This window comes from Pyxicephalus adspersus, chromosome 5 (genome assembly GCF_032062135.1).
Source record: "Pyxicephalus adspersus chromosome 5, UCB_Pads_2.0, whole genome shotgun sequence".
Classification (NCBI taxonomy): domain Eukaryota; kingdom Metazoa; phylum Chordata; class Amphibia; order Anura; family Pyxicephalidae; genus Pyxicephalus; species Pyxicephalus adspersus.
The window spans coordinates 121,165,303-121,188,117 of NC_092862.1; the positions used below are offsets into that span (position 1 = coordinate 121,165,303).

General features: G+C 36.4%; 1 protein-coding gene across 2 annotated transcripts in view; it reads left to right on the plus strand.

Annotated features, from left to right (window-relative positions):
- The window catches only part of DPP6 (dipeptidyl peptidase like 6), a 626,323-nt gene that overhangs the window by 567,353 nt on the left and 36,155 nt on the right, over window positions 1–22,815 (plus strand). For both annotated transcript variants that reach the window (XM_072412585.1, XM_072412586.1), the window contains exons 12-17: window positions 2,557–2,595; window positions 7,569–7,676; window positions 8,698–8,789; window positions 12,374–12,421; window positions 14,763–14,881; window positions 19,719–19,766. In XM_072412585.1, the coding sequence (XP_072268686.1) occupies window positions 2,557–2,595; window positions 7,569–7,676; window positions 8,698–8,789; window positions 12,374–12,421; window positions 14,763–14,881; window positions 19,719–19,766 (454 nt within the window). The remainder of the gene's footprint in view (window positions 1–2,556; window positions 2,596–7,568; window positions 7,677–8,697; window positions 8,790–12,373; window positions 12,422–14,762; window positions 14,882–19,718; window positions 19,767–22,815) is intronic.

Below are 22,815 nucleotides of genomic sequence, written 5' to 3' on the forward strand. Positions count from 1 at the left end.
TATATTAGAAAAAGGAGAAGCAGCCCAGTGATGTGTTTAGCCCAGTGATCCGGCTTTCCTCTCACTATAAACATTGTCATTGTCGGCATTAACTAGTTGGCTCCTTATTCTGATTCCTCCTCTCCCATTTTGAGTTTGGTTGTAGAGGGATTACCGATTACACAAGGCTTTAAATTCAGGTTCTTACACTGCTTGCATTAAAAAAAATGAGTTTAATAATGCATTAATGAAAGACCTGATTCCGCTCTTCTGTGCACATTATTTTTGGGGTCCTGGAAAATCCCTATCAAACTCAACCACAATCAACCTTTTTTTTCTAGTCTTAATTTTTGTGGGAGCATTTGAAAAAGGGAGAGTTTGATTAAAGAACAATTTGGGAAGGGAAAGGAAAATGAAAAGGGAAATACTGCCCCCTAGTGGGTTCAGTTTGCATTACTACATACTCAGCCGTAGTGACAAAGTTCAGCATTGTGGAAAACTATTTGGAGAAATAGCCCACACAATGCTAAACCTAAAATCAGTTCAGGACCAGAAGAATAATTTGGTTTAGTTAGCTTCTTACTGCTGTGATTATTTGTTTGTACTGTCAGTGGGTCATTGTCCTGAGTGTTTAGGAATCCTTGTTTCTAGTCCCAGGGTGCCTGAATAATCTAGAAATACATCACTGATGTGACAAGATCACTTGGTATACACAGACTGTGGTTATCATCTTTCAGTACTGAGGTTTTTTAATTCCAGGCTAATTGTCTGCTACTGATACTAGATGTACTAACAATAGAAGGAAAGGTGAAAAAAGCATTCAATGTTATTTAATATTTGTCCTGCAGAATTAATGCTATTGATGTATTTGATGTCTTTTAATTGTCTCTTCTGTCTTCAATTAGAAGCATTTATAACTGATTTATATTACACATTTCCTGCGATTTATTTTATTTCAGCTTTTTTGGGGGCATCTACATCCATTTCTATGCTGATAGTAATTATTTGCACATCTTCCATTTTCCATTAGGACTACTTCCATTTCTATGCACTTTTATAAAAGCCATCAGCAAGCCCTAAGTGCTCACCCATGGCAGATAATGCATTCTGAGATCTCAGTCTATTGTTTGTTCTTTTTCTATTTACTGAAATGTACCAACATTAAAGGAAATCTGTAACTTTAAACACATTAGTCATTTTACTATAGCAAGAATACAGAACAGCTTTGCAAATAACCTGCTGACTTTTCTTTTCATGTGATTTGGAAGCTGTCATCACAGGTCTATGGCAGTGTAAACAATGCTTTGTTTACATTTACCATGTAAGCACTTATTATAAGTGCAGGCCAGAGATCAGCTACTCGTTTGATTTATAATCATCAGTAGAAGAAGCTCTAAATGGTGATTTCTATACAATACTGCAAATAAGTAATATCTGAGAAATGGATCACAAGCTGCTAAAATAAAAAGCTTCTGCTTGTGGTTATCTATTCCCTATTTGCCACCCATTCCATCTGAACCTATATAGCCAACTGTGAAAAGCAGAATGCAGATTTGGCTGTAATGACAACTTCTAAACCACACATGAGGTGTATTAAGCATAAGAAGATCACAATCTTAAATCAAAAATGTAAATAAAATGTTTTGAATTAAGGTATCAACTGCTGATTTTTTGTAGAATTGTTGCAAAAATGTTTTAGCCACAAAAATAAGGGAAGTCTATTTTAATGCATCATACTTAAATTGCCAATAAGGTACTATCACCAAAATTCTTGGGGGAAGGAGTGTTGCCAATGGAACATGCCCCAGTAGATTTACAAGTTACAGTTTAGAAAACATAATTTTAGACCTCATAGATTTTTTGGCTCTATTTATGAATTATTTCCCTTTCAGTTTGCTCAATAAATTGGTTTCTTTATTATTCATTTCCTATTGCGACAGCTGTGCACTTTTGAGGATTGGCCACTAGGTGGCAGAACAAATCATAGGGCCTGATTTAATAAAGCTCTCCAAGGCTGGAGATGATATACTTTTATCAGTGAAGCCGGGTGATCCAGCAAACCTGTAATGGACCTGGTCCAGGATTGATAACATTTGCCAGCAAAAATTACTTTTAAGGAATCCATTCCAGGATTTCTGGATCACCCAGCATCACTGATGAAAGCGTATCCTCTCCTGCCTTGGACAGCTTTAATAAATCAGGCCAACTGTTTTAATTGGAGACCTGTAGCAAAATATAACCATTGAATTCACCACCAGCAAGTTTTAGAAGAATCAACTGGGGGAATCATTTATAAATAATGCACCTTGAGTTAATTGAACATAGTGTAACCAAAATACCTTGGGGGAGTTAGGGAGGCAAATTTAATTTACCTTTTGTTTATGGGTTTACATTTTTTTATTTGAGACATGTTTCATTACAGGTCCCTTTGACCCATCCACCAGTAATTTTGATTACAATACCACGTTCAACAGTTTTAACTAATAATTACACTGTGGAAATCTGAAAAGTAAGGTGTACACCACAAAGGTAGCGGATATGTAAGAAAGTTAAGAACATTTTTTTTTATTTTTGCAGAAACACGAAGATGAAAGTGAGGCCTGGTTACATCGACAGGTAAGAAGATCAGTTTTACGTTTTGAAACATGTGATGAGTGCTGTTAAAAAATATATGTATCATGTTTTTTATACTTCATTTATATTGTGGTATATTAATTGTGTGTTTGTCAACTCATCAATCAGTTTCTGTTCCTTACATTGAGAATATTTCAGTTATATTTCAGTTATATTTACCACTTTATATATACCACTTTTTTTTAAATCAGATCACCACTGTCAAATAGATAAAAAGAGAATTAGATTTTGTAAGGTGCTTTGTAGGTGTTTTATCAGAAACTCATTTAACTTGAATGTAGTAACTGATCTCCATGTGTGGAAGTGGCATGTGTAACCTATTTACTTCTATTGTAACTAAATCCTGTAAATACTAAATTCAGAGCTACATTTAAACAGTGGCAATTAAAGTGAAACAAGCACTATTGATCTCACTAGCAAATTTGTGAATGTGATCTGGCAATCTGTAAAGCGATTTAAATTCTGCTAAATACAGGTAGTCCCCAAGTTAAGGACATGCGACATACGGACCCTTCCTATATATGAACAGGGCTTCCCTGCCTGCTCCTGTGCAGGACAGATGGCTTGAAGAGGCTTGAAGGGGGGAGTGGGGCGGTTTACAGGACTTGCAGAAGAAATCTTTTGCTAAACACAGCTGAGGTTGTGGGTGATCCTAAGAACTGAGCTCTTCTGCAACTCCATGTAACTATTTAATTTAATAACTTTAATAACCAAGACAAACTCTGAAGTTGTTTCTTTTAGCATATCAAGGCTCCATAAAGATTTTTTTTTGCTTTGTTTGTGATTAACTCACAGTGAGGATTTTATACAGTAACTGACACCACACTGCCTAATAATATGTTGAGACAAACATCTGTCCTAATTGCATTTATTAAAATAATGTACCTGTTCCAACTTACATAAAATTCAATTTAAAAACAAACCAACAGTCCCTATTCAGTATGTAACCTGGGGACTACCTGTACTATTAAATGATACTTTTATGGTGAACCAGTGAATACTAAATTTAGCATAGCTTGTAGAATGATTACTCTTAACAAATTATTGGGCTGGATTAAATAAGAAAGAAAGGATACACTTTCATCAGTTAAGCTGGGTGATCCAGCAAACCTGGAATGGATTTCTTCAAAGTCATTTTTGCTGGCAAATGTTTTCAATCCTTGACCAGAACCATTCCAGGTTTGCTGTATCACCCAGATTCACTGATAAAAATGTATCCTCTCCAGCCTTGGAGAACATTATTAAATCAAGCCCAATGTCTATGGTAAATAATGAGATACGGTTGCTGCTTAAATTATATGCAACTTAACAGTGAGTTTTACTTATTTGCTCCCTGTAAAATTTTCCATGAAAGTTTATTTTTCTATATTTGTTTAAAAAAATTATTTTAGAAATCCATTGCTGTCTATTCATACTGCATACTGTTATCAGCTCTGCCCAGTTCTCTCTGTGGACAAACCCCACCTTTGATTTGTTTTGTTATGTGTGTTTAATAAGGGACAAAGCGGTTCATCCTGCTAGAAATATTGAGAGCTGATAAGTTCTTATACTGCATTCTATTAGCATTTTCTTAGCTGTCTTTAAAAATATAGAGCACCTAACCTAAAGTGTTTTAATGGCAGGGGAAAAAAAAACAAAAAAAAACCTTAATAAGGAAAACAAATGAATACATCAAATCTAAAGTCTGGAATATTTCAACTGATAACATTTTTGGTTTTGATACACTGTAAAACTAGTTCTGTCACCAGTCTGTATTCATTGGATTTGTAAAGACATTGGAACAGAAGATTATAGATTATAGGCTGTCAGATGGAATTATTAATGACTCTCTGACAGGTGCAAATTACATTATATTATTTTCTTTCTTTTATATTTCCACACAATAACTTTATTTTCTTGTCTGGTGAAACTTTTGGGATATGAAAATGCAGCTTTTATATTTTTTCAAATGATTTATCTATTCTGTATGTCATTGTGATTTCTGGACTGTACAAGTTTGGATTTGAAGTATGGAGATGGCACTGGACTGTTGGAGTGCAGAATCTCATACCCGATCCACCAGAACAAATGTAGAGGAAATGGCAACATCAAACTTTATATGGTTATGCATTCCATTGCTGTTTGCAGAAATACCAGGGGAGGACCCTATAAGTGCAAGTGGATTAATATTGGTTGATGATTCATATAACTGTTAAGTTTTAAGAAGGTTGAGGGTTAAAATATATCTACAGTTTGAAAAAGTTTGTGTGTTTAGTTTTGGGTAGGGTGGAAAAGACTAGAACTATAACCTTATATCCAGTTTGTGGCTCCCTGTCCCAATAGGATACCCCCCCCCCCCGTCCAAAAGACAATGCTGTAACTTAAAACATTTTACTTTACATAAAAGGATATCAACAATACCAAACAAAAATCCTCAGGGAAGTAAAGGAAATGGATATCCAAACTATACACTTCATATTGATAGAAGGAATGATAAATTATGTGAACATACCTTTATATGTAGTGAATTCTTGTTGAAGAGATCGATATTTATTTGAAGGGTTTCTACCTCAAACCTCCTTTCCCCTTGTGTGTGTTTGGGGCCAATTTGTGAGAGGACTTCTTTAGTGCAACCAGCTGCTGGTGAGAGGGAGAGAATGAAAAATAATAAATGATATAAAAAGAATTATATTGTGTAACAGTTTTTCAACATAAAGGAAAGTTCTCTATTATCTCCTGATGAAGCGGACTTAAATTATTATTATTATCTTGTATTTATATAGCTTCAACATATTACGCATCGCTGTACAACGTCCATAGTCATGTCACTAGCTGTCCCACAAAGGAGCTCACAATCTAATGTCCCTACCATAGTCATATGCCTTTAATACAGACTAAGGTCAATTTTGAGGGGAAGCCAATTAATCTAACTGCATGTTTTTGGAATATGGGAGGAAACCCATGCAAACAGGGGGAGAACCTGCAAACCATGCAGATAGTGTCCAGGCCAAGATTCAAACCCGGAACATAGAGCTACAAATGTGCTAACCACTGAGCCACCATTCTGCCCCAACTTAAATGAAACGCATAGAGAACAGATAATAATACCAAGGGTTCAACATTGTTAATTACTTACCTTTTATGTAAGATAAAGATCCATTGGTTTATGTGTTTTTTTTTTTTTTTGTAAATTAAAGTGATCTGGTATTATTGATTTTAAGTGGATTGTTGAATAATTTTGTTTAATTACACTGCCTAAAATGTCGTTCATAGAGTTTTTGTTTGGTATTGTTGATATCTTTTTGGGATGTGGCAGCATGCATAATTTAAACACCACTTGGGAAGATACATCTTTTTAGTTACATAGAAGGGTAGATAACGTTTTTTATATAAAGAAAAACGTATCTTTTTTTTTTTTATAAAAAGAGAGAACCCTTCCCTTTCTGTCTTTACCGCTGTGGCCATGTCACATATCCTAAAAGTCTCCTGACTGCACTTTCTGTACTTTCCCGATTTCAGCCATGCGAAGAAGGGGCTTTTACCTTCAATGGGAAAACAAATGCTGATTTCATGGATGTGCAGTGGGGGAGATGTGAGATGTGAAAATGTGGGGGAGTTGGGGGCTGGTGAGGTTTTTATTTGGGAAGTGGAACAAGTCGAACTCTTGGAGCTCACAACCCTCAAAAATTCACTGGTGGGAATCAATTACTGCCATTAAAACACATGGACCTGATAGATTCCCACAAGGGAATGTTTGAGGGAATGTTTAGTTCATAGCTCTTAGTGTTTGCAATAGGTAACATGATGGTCATGAGTTGTTATACTCTGTGCACAAATGAAGTGAACTGCAAAGGGATTACAAATAGGAACACTATTTAAAGATTAGCTATAAGCAACACTCTGCAGGTTATAGGGTTTATTAAAAAAAAAAAAAGCATAACATTTTAGTAGGCAAATAATTAGATATACACTGGGCAAAAAAGTCACAACTCTAATATTTTAACGAACTTCCTTTAGCCTTACATTAGTCAAAATTATTTCCGTCATTCATTTTTCCCAAGATTCCATATTCATGATGATTTGGACCATTGTGTAAAGTCTTCTCCAGTACATCTTAAAGAATTTCATTGGTGTTAGGGTCTGGACTCTGTGGTGGCCAATCCATATGTGAAAATTATTTCCGATGCTCTCTGAGCCAGTTTTTGGCAATCTGAGTCGGATTGAGATGGCAATCTGAGACGGCAATCTGAGACGGCATTGCCCTTTTGGATATTGTTACTGCCATCGGGAAATAAAAAATCCATTGATTGAAAAATCTGGTCATTCAGTATATTCTGGTAGTCAGGTGACCCCAATTTTTGGGCACATAACATTGCTGAACCTAGATCTGACCAACTGAAGCAACCCCAAATCATGACACTGAGCCCACTGGCACCCCAAATAATAACAGTGGGCCCACATGCTTGCAAACGTTTTAATAGCCAGGCAGTCTAGTTGCGCTCAAAGAATATAAGTATATCTGAACAGAAGCCAACAATACCAGATTTCACCTACAGGTGGCATGACAGGGCAATGTGGTTTCCCATTCTGACAATAAAAGTGAGTTCAAAAGCAGCTCATTCATAGTAGGATCTGTTTTAATCATATTTATTCTTAAAATTTTATTTACCCCATGATAAAACAGTAAAACACGAAGGAGTGCATACTATAATTCCAATTACAAATTACCAGTTATGCTTCAATAGAATCAAATTAAAATGCAGGCTTATCCTACTGTCTTATTGCTGCTGATGTGAATGCAGATTAACATGGAGCTAACATTGCTCTAGAAGAACCAGCCAGGCTTCTCAGGTAATAACAGTTAATAGTGCACAATTGTTTTTCATACACCTTCAGCTTCAAGTGCTTTGCTGAACTATTAGACTATTGATTTCTGTCCCATGAATGCTAAGTCTTCCATCTTATCCATATACCAGAATGAACAGCCTATCTTCTCAAAAGACGGCAGAAAGTTCTTCTTTGTGAGAGCTATTCCGCAGCTGGGCCGCGGCAAGTTCCATCACATCGCTGTTTCTTCATCTCAGGTAAAAATGGTTCTTTAAAATGATATCCAATGTTCATTTATAACATGTAAACTGAAATCATACAGCTGATAGAAATGAGTTCATGTAGATATGTTCATATTATAACACCTTTGTCTATATTTAATATGGCGTAGAGCAATGTGGATAGCGCCATGACTTTCAGAAGCCAATAGGATGTTATTTTTCATTGTTCTTCTGCAGGCATTGGTTGCTCTGTAGTACAACCTATATATCATTGCTCTCTGTAGTATTGTAAAAGAAAGTTAAATACATCCAAAACATTTTTTTCTTTATCTTTCAAGTTTTAAATGTTTAAATCCTTCAAATATTATCCCACACTAATCCCTCACATAAAGAACAAGTCCATAGTGCCCAGCACTGGTGACAAATCTTCATAGAAAAGATATCAGCATTCACTTCTTTGAAAATCCCTTTACATGGTTCCATACCCACTGATTTGTGTTTGGGGGGCATAGTGAAACCTTTTATCACTGCAACATACCGAATGGTTTGTTGTTTCTGTTTACTGCCTTGATAAAGGGGACAACTGTGACCCTAAAACACTGTGTTGGTTGGTATGGAACCATGTAAAGGAATGTGGGTGTTGACATCTTTGCTGTTTGGATTTTAAAAGCTGACTATGTCCCAAGGAGATTTCCCAAATTATCCTGATTTTTTTAACACCCATCCCATCGACAAGAATTACAAAGAAATCGCCCTTATTGAGACACAGATGGCAATAAAATCCTAACAGGTTTTATATTCCTCTCCCTATAGTTGAGTACTAACTGTGATTTATTTGGAAAAGTTCTTTAGATGATGTGTCCCTGTTGTAGATCATTTTTGCTGACTTTCATTTTTTACTGATACCTAACAAATGGATTTTAAGTAAAGAATCAATGGGGACAACTAAAAAACATTGACCTCTTTCTTCCCACTCTATCCAAATCTGAAAAAATAGTCTGGAGCTTCAGTTTTCACAAGCTCCACTGTGCTGAATTGTAATTTTTTTATATTAAAGGCCAACAACAGCAATGATAACCTACAGTCTATAACATCTGGAGACTGGGATGTAACAGAAATCCTGGCATATGATGAAAAAAATCAGAAAATGTAAGTATATTTATCATTTTCATGATGGATTCTAAATGGTAGATTGAACAACTTTGAAATATACCAACCATGTTAAAATTACTATTAAGGACTTGATTGAAGTAAGATTTTTTGGGCATATTTAAAAGGCAAGTTAACTTTCTATTTAAGTTGTGGTGTGAAGATGTTAGTGCCAGGTGGGTTATCTGCTCCATTACTGCTCTATACAGAACTGATTGTATTGTAAATTCAAGCTGGCTGCAAAAATCAGTGTATAGCCAGAGGGTTCTGGGCCCCCTGACTTTCTGGGACCCCATAACAATTGTATGATCTGCTATAGTTATAGGTATGTTTTTATTAAAGCTATAGCAGCTGTCTATACTAATTTGCAATAACATATATAATATAATATAGCAGCCTTCCAGAAATCAACCAGTTAATGTTCTGTGTTTGCAAAAGTTGACTGCTGACTGGTTCCTGCAGTTTCAATTTAAATCAATCCAATATCTGACATCCAGCTACCAGAAAGATAATTTTATTATCTAACTTAAGTTGACTATACCCGCCTCATCCTGACCTGATGTTGATGTGATAACTGGGTACGGATTGGGTAGTTAGGAGGGCTCCATCAACATTGAATTTGCTCTTTGTCATGTAAAAAGGTATTCTAGCTTTAAAAAAAAATATGTATACATGCCCTGGGCAATCCCTTCTTTTTTCAATAAGAGGAGAGATAGTGATAACAGTCACACATGGGCTTCATTTTCTCATTAAGTCAGTCCCATGATAATCAGTGTCATGTCTAAGAGCCATCTAGGATAGGCAGATATCTCCCTTCCCATTTTTCCTAAGATATTAATGACGATAGTCAAATAACTTGTACCATTTCACTGCTCTTGGCCTGAAAAATTTCCGCAGACCGAAGCCCACAATCAAAATGAGATGCTTTCACCTTCTTGTGATCATTGAATAATTACCAGCATTCTGCATTGTTAATGTGAACACTGGGACACTCAGACATGAGAGGGTCATTGTTGAACAACCCCATCTGCTTTGCTTTAGTATTGATATTGGGCTGAAAGTAATTACTGCAAGCGAGAAGGATCAGAGTTCACTTGATAAGACTCCAACAGATAAGTCATTTTCTAATCATCATTTAAGCTCCTTTAAATAGTGGTTTACAAAAATCTTTATCATTATGCATGAAATAATATACCCTGGATTTTTCATTACACAGCTTTGGACTGCCTCGTAAGAGATAACAAAGCAGGAAAACTGCTTTAAGATTCATCCTGCTTCTGCTTTGTTATCAATGCGTATTTCAGAGTGTCAGATAGATACTGAATTAAAAACAGGGCTACTACTCCTGAAGATAATTTGGCCACCTTGATTCAGTGAAAAATAATGACGACACACATTCCTTCAATGGCCACACTGAGATCTGTCATTGACAGGTTTGAGGAAATCTAATGAAAAGCATCCTTGCCAGTTATCCAGCTGAGATGTTTTTGTGTGTTAGGTCACAGATACTTGACTCCCAGGTCGCAAAGTCATTTAGAATTCACAAAGGTTTCAATAAGAGACTGAATCTTCTCATCAATCCCAACTTCTCATGCCTTTTCTTGCTGAAATTTCTTCTGGGTCTTTGGCTGTCAAGGAGAATAATAAAAAAAAAAAAATGTATAGCAAAAAAATAGTAGGTTAGTTGGAAGGAAGAAAACATTTTATTTTGTCAGTGTTAACAAAAGAGAAGATTTGTTATGTGAGGATAAAGCCGGCGCTGAAATTCCCGGTCGCAGTTTGTCATCTAGCACCTTGTAATTATTCCGCTTCATAAAACAAGACACGAGCCTCATGTCTTTTAATTTTGGGAAGGAAATAAAATGGAATAAATAATAGAACAATTACTAAAGACTGATGACCAGTAACATACTTAAATGAACAAGTTTAGTTTTGCAAGTAAAAAAAAAAACAAACTACTAATAAACCAGGCCCCCCTCTCCACACATACAATAAATATGGAGTATTAACATGCATATTACTACAGAATGAGGATGGGTGCATTTCTTAGATTTTCTGACAGATGTCATTTATTCTTTAAAGAAATGTAAAGTTAAAATAAAAGTTACTTGTCTGCTTGCTTGTTTGGATAGCAATACGGGGGCTGCTGAGTTTGCATCATCTGTAGTGTTAGGATATAATATGCTATATCAGGAGGGATAAGGATGAGAGCCCAGCAATTTGCATCTCTTAAAAAAAGGGCTCAAATTATACTTTAGTCATTATAAACTCCTTTTAAAGAAAGGATGTTCCAATGTTCTTTTCTGTTTTGTAATGACAGTGCTTAACTGTATTGATGTCCCTGACATTTGTGTGTTCATCTGTGCCTATTTTGACTCTTAAAGCCACCCTGGCAGTTGCATAAACATCCAAATTGAGCTTTGCTGCAATAGAAGAGCTAATATATTGAACTCTCTGGCAGTCTGTGTGTACCGGTTTCTTTCCTTTATAGCACTGCAGCCTATTTCAGAATCTTCAGCATTTGATTCTTCCTTAAGTGTTGAATGTCTGTCTATGGTCTCATGCCATGGTATATTTTTTATTTTGCTGTTCTATAGTGACGTAGAAGTCAGGGCAAGGAACCATGACACTCAGAGAGACAAAAAAATTTGACACTCCCGAAAGCATTGAATGTTAAAGAATCTCGTAAGGGCTGCATTGCTAAAATAGAATAGAGGGGTAGGTACAGACTGCTGGAGAGGTGAGCATATGATGGATTTTTATTGTACTGTCATGAGGTTAATAGCCAATAACTATTGGCCTATGTCAGTCTTTCTCAACCCCCAAGGAACCCTTGAAATTTCCAGGCCTTGGGGAACCCTACAAAAACCACAGAAGATCAATGAAAAGAAATGCACCTTACATTGGTAATAAATGTGCAAAAAGGTCCCCTTTCAGATAGCTAAAAAAGAGCTTTGGTGTTATTCTATGTATTTTGCTAAGTGGCATTGGTCACAAAACTATGAGGCCACCATCACAAGGGAGAACAACTTACCAAAGTTCTAGGAACCCCTAGAAACTGTTGGGGGAGCCCCAAGATTCCATAGAACCCTGGTTACCAATGGCTGCTCTATGTTGTTTATTTGGGATAAGTGAGACTGCCTCTGGCATTTTTGTGAAAATTTCCTCGAACTTCCATCGGAAGTTCCAGGAAATCATTACAGGAGGATTCCCAGGGCTGCAATCATTCATGCAGCTCTGGGAATCCTCCTGTGTGCGATCCCCTGGCACGAGAGGTTCATTAATTTTTTATTTTTAGGTTGACAATATGGAATATATATCTGATCAGAAAATTCATATAAAATAGAAAATATGTATTCTATGTTGCATTAAACGATCGTCTTTATAGGAGATGAAAATATTACACTGGATTTACCATTTGGGACTAGAGGTGTAATTGGACGTAGTTCAAACTCACTACGGTTTCCTCTTCAACAGTTCAGACTTTGATTAGGTTTCTTTTTATAGAGTTACCTTCCCCAATTTGGTATAAGATATAAAAATTCTCTAATCTCTTTCTAATCTGTATTCTTAATTTCATGCAGCTACTTCCTCAGCACAGAAGATGGCCCAACAAGGCGACACTTATACAGGTAAACACTCTTTGATTGAGTACACCATGTCACTGCCGGATTTAGATTTATTATGCCTCCTTATGCACCCTATTACTATTGATATAAATGTTTAGAGGCCATTAAGCAAATGTAAGGCAATGTGGTGTTGCAGAAGTTTACAGGATGGCTATAGGCCAGCATTGAGCAATGGACGAGATGATTTTTAACAGTTTATTGATTTAGATGTCGGATGTATATGAAGTTGTTTAGTAGCTGTCAGAATGAGAGCTGCATCCTGTACTTAGTTCCAACTGCTTCTGAATATATGCTTAAAGTTTATCTAACCTCAGGAGAAAAAATATTATATTGCATCTTACCAGTCCTTAGTTGAAGTGGCTGCATTAGATTTTCTTCCATTAAAGCATTTTCCTTTATTTTCAGTCGGTGATGCTGTCAGCAACTCACATATATTGTCCTAGGGTGACAACACTCACTTACTGTACTGTATCAATAGAGAATCAGAATTGTTACCCTGGGATTGTGGGAGTGTTTTGACTAAAGAGCATGTTCCTCTCTTTCCATCTCCATGACATGGGGGGTGGTTGCTCTTTAGTCCACATAGAGAGCTAATGCTAACTGATAACACAGGCACTACAGAAATTTGTCAGCTCTCAAGCATTCTGTCCAGATCAACAGGTACTATTTGTACTTATCAAACATACATAAAACAATGGTACAGTAAATTTACCAGACTAACAGGTAGCAAATAGGAGGAGTTCCCTGTTGGGGTTTACATAAAATCTAAGTTTCCATAGACATCAGGACAAAAGAAGGTGCTTGATGAACATTTTCAAAGGTTTAAATATGGTGAAACATTAAAATGAATGCTTGTTCTAGAGTTCTATTTATAAAATAGAGAATCAGACATTCCCCCAAACCTTCCCTTGGGGTAATCTTCCATGTCCATGTGTCTCAATGGTAATAATTGATTCCCACCAGGGATTATTTCGGGGAATGTCAGATCCCCTGTTTTAATAAGTGGAGCCCTTAGTGTAGAAGTATACACAGTACATGGAGGACACTTATGTAACTTTGCATGAAATAACCTTTGCCACATTTGTTGGGCATCATGTTCCAAACTCCAGCCCTAATGAGCCACTTTTTCAAATTAATGGGCTGCCAAACACAACACATGAAAACCATTCTGGAAACGCTTGTGTCTTTTAAGAAATGCAACACACAGCCAGCATGGGAAAAGAAAAAGGATCATCTTGGTGAAGTTTGGGACTTTGCATGTTATTTATGTCTATGCCATGTCTGTTATGATTTGGGGGTTGGTTTAAATTGGGATATTGCTTACAGCAACCCGTTCAGCGTATGGGGCAAGTAATAATTACATACCTAGAGACATTTGTTAGGCATCATGCTCCAAATTCGAGTCTCCAATGGGCCAGTCATTCAAATGAATGGAATCCCAAACTCACTATATGGTAACCCACATGGAAAAGCATGTACATTTGTAAAATCCAATGCACAGCCATAGTGGGAATGGGATCTACTTTTTTTTTTTTTTTGCTATACCCTTGCCTATGCACAAAAACCCCTTTGATTGGAAGTTGGTTTAAACTGGCAGAGTTTACAGCAATCTGATTAGGGCACGGGCATGAAGGACCTGAGATTTACATCTCTAGTGGTTGGTCATAACAGCATTTGTTGCGTACCAAGTTCCAATCTTTGGTCCCCAATGGACCAGCCTTTCAAATGATTAGGCTGTCAAACACAATGCATGGTAAAATGCATAGAAACGTATGTGAATTTTGGAAAATGCAACCCACAAACAGTGAGAATGGGTCCTAATAAAATGATTTTGCTATACATTTAGAGAAGTATGACACTTGTGCATGTGTTTTAGCCTACCAGAAAAATCAATTTGGTGTCATAAATTTCCTTGAAAGTTCACATATATTGTTGAATGTGATTTGCCAAGCTTTTAATGTGCCCAGCTGTACATATGTAGCCATCTTTTTACTGCTCATACCAATCTACCCTTATTACTGCCAGAGACTGAGTTTTAGGTATAGCTGCAAATACAGATCCCCATGGGGTTAAAAACAAAGTGCAACAATGATGGGAACTTGGCAGACATATGCAATTCCATAGTTTGATGTAACCTGTTGGGTTAAACAATCCCAGGATCATCTGCATACATTTTTACTGGTTTTCTAATGAAAGCTAACAGTGCGCTAATCAGGTGCTTTGCCATATAATAGTGAGTACTTTAATGATCATAAATTCTAAATACAGGCGTGACAGCGGTGAGATGGACTGTGAAAAGGGAAATGTACTCAGATAAACTTTACTAATTATATTTTCCTTGCAGCACGAACACCAATGGGAGCTTCAACAGGCAATGCATCTCGTGCCTACTGATTGAAAACTGTACTTATGTCAGTGCTTCCTTCAGTCACACTCTGGAGTACTTCTTACTGAAATGTGAAGGTAATATAGCCAGAACAATCCATTAACTTGTCTTTGGAAATGATACATGCCGCTATACATGATCAAGTGCTGGGCCATAAAAAAGGTAATGCGAGGGAAAGCACATTAAACCAAGAATATAGGCTTTTTATTTTATTATTAAAGAACCAGTAAACATATTTAAATGTTCTGGCTCATTCAACCTCACTGATATTATAAAAGAGATTTTATATGAGGATGCTTCTTTCTGGTAAAGGTAAAATAAAACTGCTTCAAGTTCTTTGGCCTAGTAAAATCACAAAGTTATTGAACTTTTGTACTACTGCTTAGAGTAGAGTGAGAATAGCAATCCTTCCTTTGTATGTTAATGTTTGCCACGCCACAATATATGGGTAAATAAAGAATAGAGAAAAGAAAACTGTTTATTTTAGGCAAAACCAATTTTGTATTGTATATTTCACACAATTAATCATATATAACAAAAATGGTGATATGTGGTCATTCCCATTAAATAGGCATGGCATAGCTAATTTACTGTTGGACATCCACGTGGGTGCTCACAAGAAGGGAAGTCGATCTTACTTAACCCCCTGCTGCCATTTCATCAACACACACCCTGCACTCGCTGATACCTATACCTCACCAAATGTAAAGCTGATCCCACCCAGCCCCTACTGTCATCTTTTCAATATACTTGCTGCTGATCTACACTTGCCTTTTGTAATATCCTGAACTATCGAGATCTTATATCCCTCTCCTCATCATTATAGACCTATAATCCTAACCATAACGAGACAACTAGCTACACCAGATAACAAGTATTAACAGTCTCTGCCAATCCCCTGAGGAAGCCACACAGCAAAATGCGTCTGAACAAGGGACTTTACATCTTATAACTCATGGTATATAGTTAGGTATCTGACATGTATGGCTAATGGTCTACATATCCCATGTCTATTTAATAGGAATGACCACACATCACCTTTGTTGTTATATATGAATGATCGTGTGAAATATACATTACAAATTTGTTTTGCCTAAAAAATCCCAGCTTTCCTTTCTCTATTCTTTATTTACTTCTTGGGTTTTTTTTACAATATAGGACCAATATGGTCAAACATGGTGATGGGAGGAGAGAGAAGAGAGATGACTTCATCAGTCTGTTGTTGCTCCTGCACTGTCTGACAATCTCTATGGGAGGAGAGATGACCAAGATGTGTTAGTTATTGCAGCAGAGGAATGTCAGGTAATCAGGGTAGCTTTGCTCTGTAGCAGAGCTATGTAAATCTTAGGACAGAGCCAAACAAAATTGAAATGCTTTGGCAGAAAAAAACAATTATCATTCAGTTTATGTATATCAGGGGTATATGTAGATATTTGTTTAGAGTTTAGCTTTTAAAATACATTTTTTTTTTTTTTAGTGAATACGCCATTGCATTAAAGTATATTAGCAGCACAAACAGATGTAAGAATGCTGTGACCTCCCTCAGCCATGCATTATTAGCTTTTTCCCCATTGCACATTTCTCTCACTGTCTGGTAAAGGATGTTGCAAGAACAGGAAATGAGTTGAAATCTTTGTATTGAGCCCTCAATATCAGTCAAGCCTGAACTAAACTTTCCACAATCTGTATATTATATGTTTGTAAAGCATTACATTGTCTTAAAGTGTTTTGATTTCAGTTCAGTATACTTTTGTGTTTTTAAAGTATTAGAGTATATTGTATTATGGTGTTAATATTTTATAATACTGTTATGTTTAGACAGTATTATGTTGTATCATAGCATTATAGTTTCGGTGTACACGTGTTTAGAAAGTATTATACTGTAATACAGCATTATGGTTTCAGTTCAGTTTATTTGTGTGTTTATTAAGTAATATATTGTAGTATAGTGTTATGTTTTTAGTGTACTTCTATGTTCGTAAAGTATTATATTGTACTACAATGTTATGGTTCCAGTGTATTATATTGCATTGTAGTGTTATGGTTTTAGTATACTTTTATGTTTATAAAGTATTATATTGTAGTATAGTGTTATGGGTTTAGTGTACTTTTATATTTAGAAAGTCTTATATTGTAATACAGCATTTTAGTTTCAGTTCAGTTTACTCATGTGTTTATAAATTATTACACTGCATTGTAGTGGTATGGTTTTAGTGTACTTCTATGTTTGTAAATTATTGTTGTAAAATGTTATGGTTCTAGTGTTCTTCTATGTTTGGGAAGTATTTTAATGTATTACAGCATTTTGGTTTCAGTTCAGTTTACTTGTGTGTTTATAAACTATTATATTTTAGTATAGTGCTATGCTTTTAGTGTACTTCTATGTTTATAAGGCATTATCTTGCAATATAGTGTTATGGTTTCAATTCAGTTTACATATGTGTATTTAAAGTATTTTATTGCATTGTACTGTTATGATTTTAGTGTACTTTAATGTGTATAAAGTATTGTGTTGTATTATAGTGTTATGGTTTCAGTGTTCCTTTATGTTTAGAAAGTCTTATATTGTATTACAGCATTATAGTTTTAGTTCAGTATATTTGTGTGTTTAGAAAGTATTATATTGCCTAATAATGTTATGGTTTTAGTGTACTTGTGTGTGCATATAAAGTATTATGTAATACAGTCTCATGGTTTAAGTGTACTTTTGTGCCTATAAATTGTATCGTCACCATCTTATGTTTCTCTTGACTAGATGTAAAGACGTAAAGCGTTTCTTCTTTGGCTGCCACAATCTCGCAGCATCTAGCTACCACTCTGCTCTCCCAGGGAGAGAAAGAGACCTTCACTATCTGCATGAAACAGTTCAGATTGTTGTCACTGGATAAAATAGGGGAAAATAAGAACATAAGCTATGTAGTAGTAATGTGTGTCTTTTTTTTCGTATGATAATATCTTCAGTATAAGAACTTCATGTATCAAGTATAAATAATTCATAAGGCCACAAATAAAGAGATCTGCAATCGGCAAATAGATAGCGTGCTCGCCAATTATCTCCGTTGTGCAGAGCTTTCTCTCCTCTTGGTTCATGTTGCTGGCAGCTGCTCTGTTAAATCATTTATCAATGTGTATGAAGCACTCTATGGATGTGGGCACCAAACATCTGAATTTCTTTTGTTTACATACTGGCAGTTTTTCTTGTGGTATAAAATTATCAGCTGCATAAACCCGGGAGAGTATCGAGGAGATGTCATGTGAATGATATTCTGCCGAGTGTTCTCTTTGAGCTGTTTTATCTTTTTTGTTGCCGTTGCATTTGTCTCTGAGATACCAGGGTTTGTTTTCTGTCTGCATTGTGTATGTAAATGTTTAGCATTGTAAGACACAAATGAACTGCTGGCAAATAGAAATGTAAAATAAACAGGAAAGTGGGGCACACAGAAAGATACAATTAGAAAAGAAATTAAAATATATCTTACCTGTCCTGGGAGAAACATGGATGGCATTGTTGGCTTCCGTCAGAGAATACCAGCTCCCTGGATGTCTTTGACTACAATACATTCGTAGTAACTGACAAAGGAACCAAAATGCAGCTAGAGAAGTTTCAGTAAAGTAAGTAAATCTGATCTGCATGCTGATTCCTAGCCAGGGCCCATTTAGGTGTCCATGATGCGTTGCATTGACAATGTACATTCACACACAGGGCCTGATTTATTAAAGCTCTCCAAGGCTTTCATCAGTGACTTTCTTCAGTGAAGTTCGGTGATCCAGAAAACCTGAAAGGAATCTTGTCCAGGATTGAAAACTTTTGCTAACAAATAGCAAATAAGTTTTAGGAAAACGATTCCAGATTTGCTGGATCACCCAGCTTCACTAATGAAAGTGTATCCTTTCCAGCCTTGGAGAGCTTTCATAAATCAGGCCCACATTATCCTGCACGTCAATCTGTGATTCATTATGGCAGATCGTTATGATTATAATTATTACAATGATTAATAACTTGTATTGATATAATGCCGACATATTACACAGTGCTTTACAATACAAAGTAATGTCATTAACTGTCCTTTAGAAGGGTCTATACTAATATCTCTATCATAGTCATGTCATTCACGCAGTCTAAGGTAACTTTTTTAGAGAAGCCAATTAACTTAATAACCAAATGTTATTTGGATGAAACTGGAATAAGTAAAGGAAACCTATGTAAACACAGAGAGAACATACAAACTCTGCAGACATGTGACCCAGAGGTGCAAGGACCAGAGTGCTAGCCAATGAGCCAACCATGTCATCCATCTATTTGAATGAGCTATGAATGGACCACAGGTCCACCACAGAACTCTACAAGTCAAGGGAATGTGTTGTCATAAAACATTTCATTAAAGGTGTGAAAGGATAATGTGTTGGGCTGTCATTAAAAATAAATTACACCATACCTTGGTGCGGTGGCAGATGTAGTCAAAAGTACAGAACTGACTTAGGGTCCCACTGCCAAACTAACTTGGGGATCCTGTGGGGACCCTTTGTGCCTGCGGAGGGTGGGGGCCCTCGTGCAGCAGCTCCTTTTGCACCTCGCTATATCTGCCCCTACCTTGGTATGTGCATTGTGGTAATGTACACTAAAACCATAGGCCAGATAGCCTGGCAACTAAGATTTTTCTAGAGGAATGCAATTAATTCACACTATAGGTTTCTCTCATAACAAGTTTGAATTAAGCATAGCTCATGCAGAGCAAATCCACAAGTTTGCATTAATGGCTGCTGACCAGCTGTGCTTTCTGTTCCTTTACTCCACCCTGATCAATTCAGGACATTGTAGACCTGACATGCACCAGTATATTGATTTCATATGTGTACATTTTTACTTTATTACTAACTATTTCTTCTTATTATTATTATCATTGTATTTTATAGGTCCAAGGATTCCAATAGTGACTATTCACAACACAACCGACAACCAAAGTAAGAAGAAATATAACATTTAAATACTTAATTCATGTAATTATTATTTTCATGTCGCCTGTAATATCCATGTATTTTACATTGTGTCCTACTTTATAAGAAGTAAAGTGCAATTGCTGTATTACGTTGCAAAGCAGAAAGCAGTAATTAGCAAACTTTGCTGCTCCATGTACACACAGCATATAATTACAGATTGTACACAGGAATGGGGTTTTTAAAAACACACTTTAAAGGGATTATTTACTCAAGATAATCTCTTTTAAATGCATATTTAATATGGAAAGACTTAGAATTCCTTATAATTGTGGCCAGGCAACAAAATATATAATGTACAATATTCTTCTGGTTGAGTTAAAAGTTCTTGTGTTCCAGTTTAAACAGGTCCCAAACCCAGTTACCATGGCCCAGATTCCTTAAAGTTCTCCAAGGCTGGAGAGAATAAACTTCCATCAGTGAAGCTGGGTGATCCAGCAAACCTGGAATGCATCTGGTCTAGGATTGAAAAGATTTGCTAACAAATAGCTAATGACTTTTAGGAAATCCATTCCAGATTTGTTGGATTACCCAGCTTCAATGATGAAAGTGTATTGTCTCCAGCATTGGAGAACTAGAACTTTAAAAAATCAGGGCCTGTGTGTTGCACACTTCCTTTATCTCCCTAGAATGAACTAAATCCTCCTATTCTGTCTCCCATGCTCCCCTTTCCAAACACTGCAGCTTCCAGTGGGAGGGTTTCAGAAACAGAGGCTGTGCAGCCAATCCAGAAATCAATGGGCGGGGCTGGGTGTGGCCAGGTGCTAACGGACAGGCTTCATACTTATGAATCAGCAGTGATAATCCTGATGGACACATCCCTTAAAACATCTTCTCACCCCACTGTAATGCACATAGATACAGCTGACATGAGAATGGCAACTTTGCTCTGAATTCAGGAGCATTACAGCAGCATTGTCACATCATCACAGGTAAACTATTAGGTAGACTTTACTGCAGGGTCATCAGGTATTTGCCACACTTCACAGGTGAAAGTAAGAGAAAACTGTAAGTATAGGTTTGAGTAATATGTGCTGCAGCATGTATTTTATTTATGGGTAGCATAGATCTATTTTAACTAGCATTATATCAGTTTTATGATAGACCCTTACTGACCTCTGGGCAGACACTGTGGAACAATTAATCATCAATAATTCAATGATAAGCAATGATTTCATTTAACTGTCCGATCTTAGCATTTTGCTCTTTCCAATGTCCCTGTGCCCATGCTCTATGATCACATTAGAACATCCATTCTTAACCAGAATTACTGCAGAGGTTTCAGGAGTTTCATCTACCTGTGGCTGGCGAACCTCCCATTTGATGATGGTGGCACAGTTCTCAGGCCAACACCATTTGGAAGAGCCTGCTGCATGACACTAATGATGTTTTAGGTGTCTATAAAAGTGTTATTTCAGCCTCCTCTATAAAGGGGGCATTCTTTTCTCTGGCCATCAATTTATGAGACCCCTAAAAATTGTTTTTGTAAGGTTTCTTTGACCTAAACATTTTTTCAAAGGTTTCTTAGTGGTAAAAAGAGGCTACATACGTTATTGGTAGGTTGTAAGACTGATAGGTTACTGGAAGGGGGAATGAAATAAACTGAGCAGCTGAAATTGAATGTGTTTCTGCTGCAAACTTTGAAGTTGAATTGATCCTCAGTGCCTGCAGTTACAGAGGACATTGGGGGCTTGTTGCAAAGCTCGTTCACTGCATTGGATCATCAATCTGCTTTGTGTCTGATATTTAGATGAATCTCTTTATAATGTTTTCCTGGTATATACTAAATTATTCATTACTCATAGCTCAAAACTTTTAGCTGTAACAAAACTGCAGCTTTTAAGGGTGTAAAAAGCTTGCAAGCATTAGCGCAGACACGTCTCTTCTATAATATAAACCATTCTTTTTACAGAATTTTAAATATTGCCACTTAGCAGCATAAAACTGTATGTAAAATATTTTTGTTTATTGCATGGTCACATTAATAAATACAAATGCACATATTTACTGCACTTAGATTGCCAGAATATAGTATCTTTATGTGTTTGTACTTCAAATAAAATAACTTATTTCTAGAACTTCACTTTTGCCGGACTCATAAAGATGCTGAGGATAATATAGCAGGTGATTTCAAATAATGCATAATTGGTGTGCATATTCCTTTACTTATTCACGTAGATCAGGAGGGATCATTACTTATTAAAATCTACAACAGATTGAACATTTTAACATATTCAGCATTTGGATTATCTAATATAATTTCCCTGTGTTAAATAACAACCGTATCACTCAAACAATGAGCAAATTATAGGAACTCACACACAGCCAATTATAATTCATTTTTTCACCCTGTCTACAGTGAAGTCCCTGGCAACTGCTAGGAGCCCGGGAGCAATACCAGGCGGTAACTTCTAGCCTTTTTAGTCATTTGCAAGCAGCTGCAAAAGCCTAGAAAAGTGGAGGGGTTTATTTTCATCTTTTCTTTTAAGAATACTTAAGTGGTGACAAACGGTTCCAATTCAAGTCAAGGAAGCAGCTAGGACAGCAATCGGATACTGCATGTAACATTTGAAAAAACGCACAGCAATGCTTCTTCCACCAACCACATGAGTAAAAAAGAAATAAAAAAGAACCATTTGTTCCAAAGTTAACCAATTTTTGCAACAGGTTTTAATAAGTAAAGCTGCCCAAATCAGAACTAAAGTCCGACTTTTAAAAATATTGGAGTAGGCTGGGGATTAATTCAGAACGGGAAAGATTTCCCTTCTGCAATGATCAGTTCTACTTTTCTAATTGCTCCAGTGAACTGTTACAAATGCTGAGCTGTGTATGCACAGCTCAGTGTTGGTTTCCAAAATATACATCAATTCCAGCTTCACTGTGATTAAATGAACTTCAGTTCTTGTGAGGGAGTTATGGCATCCCTACTCAGTAAATCAAGATAGCTGAAAATCACACCGAGGAAGAAGAAGACAGAAAGGATACAGATGTGTATAGCGGGGTTCAGTTCCACTTT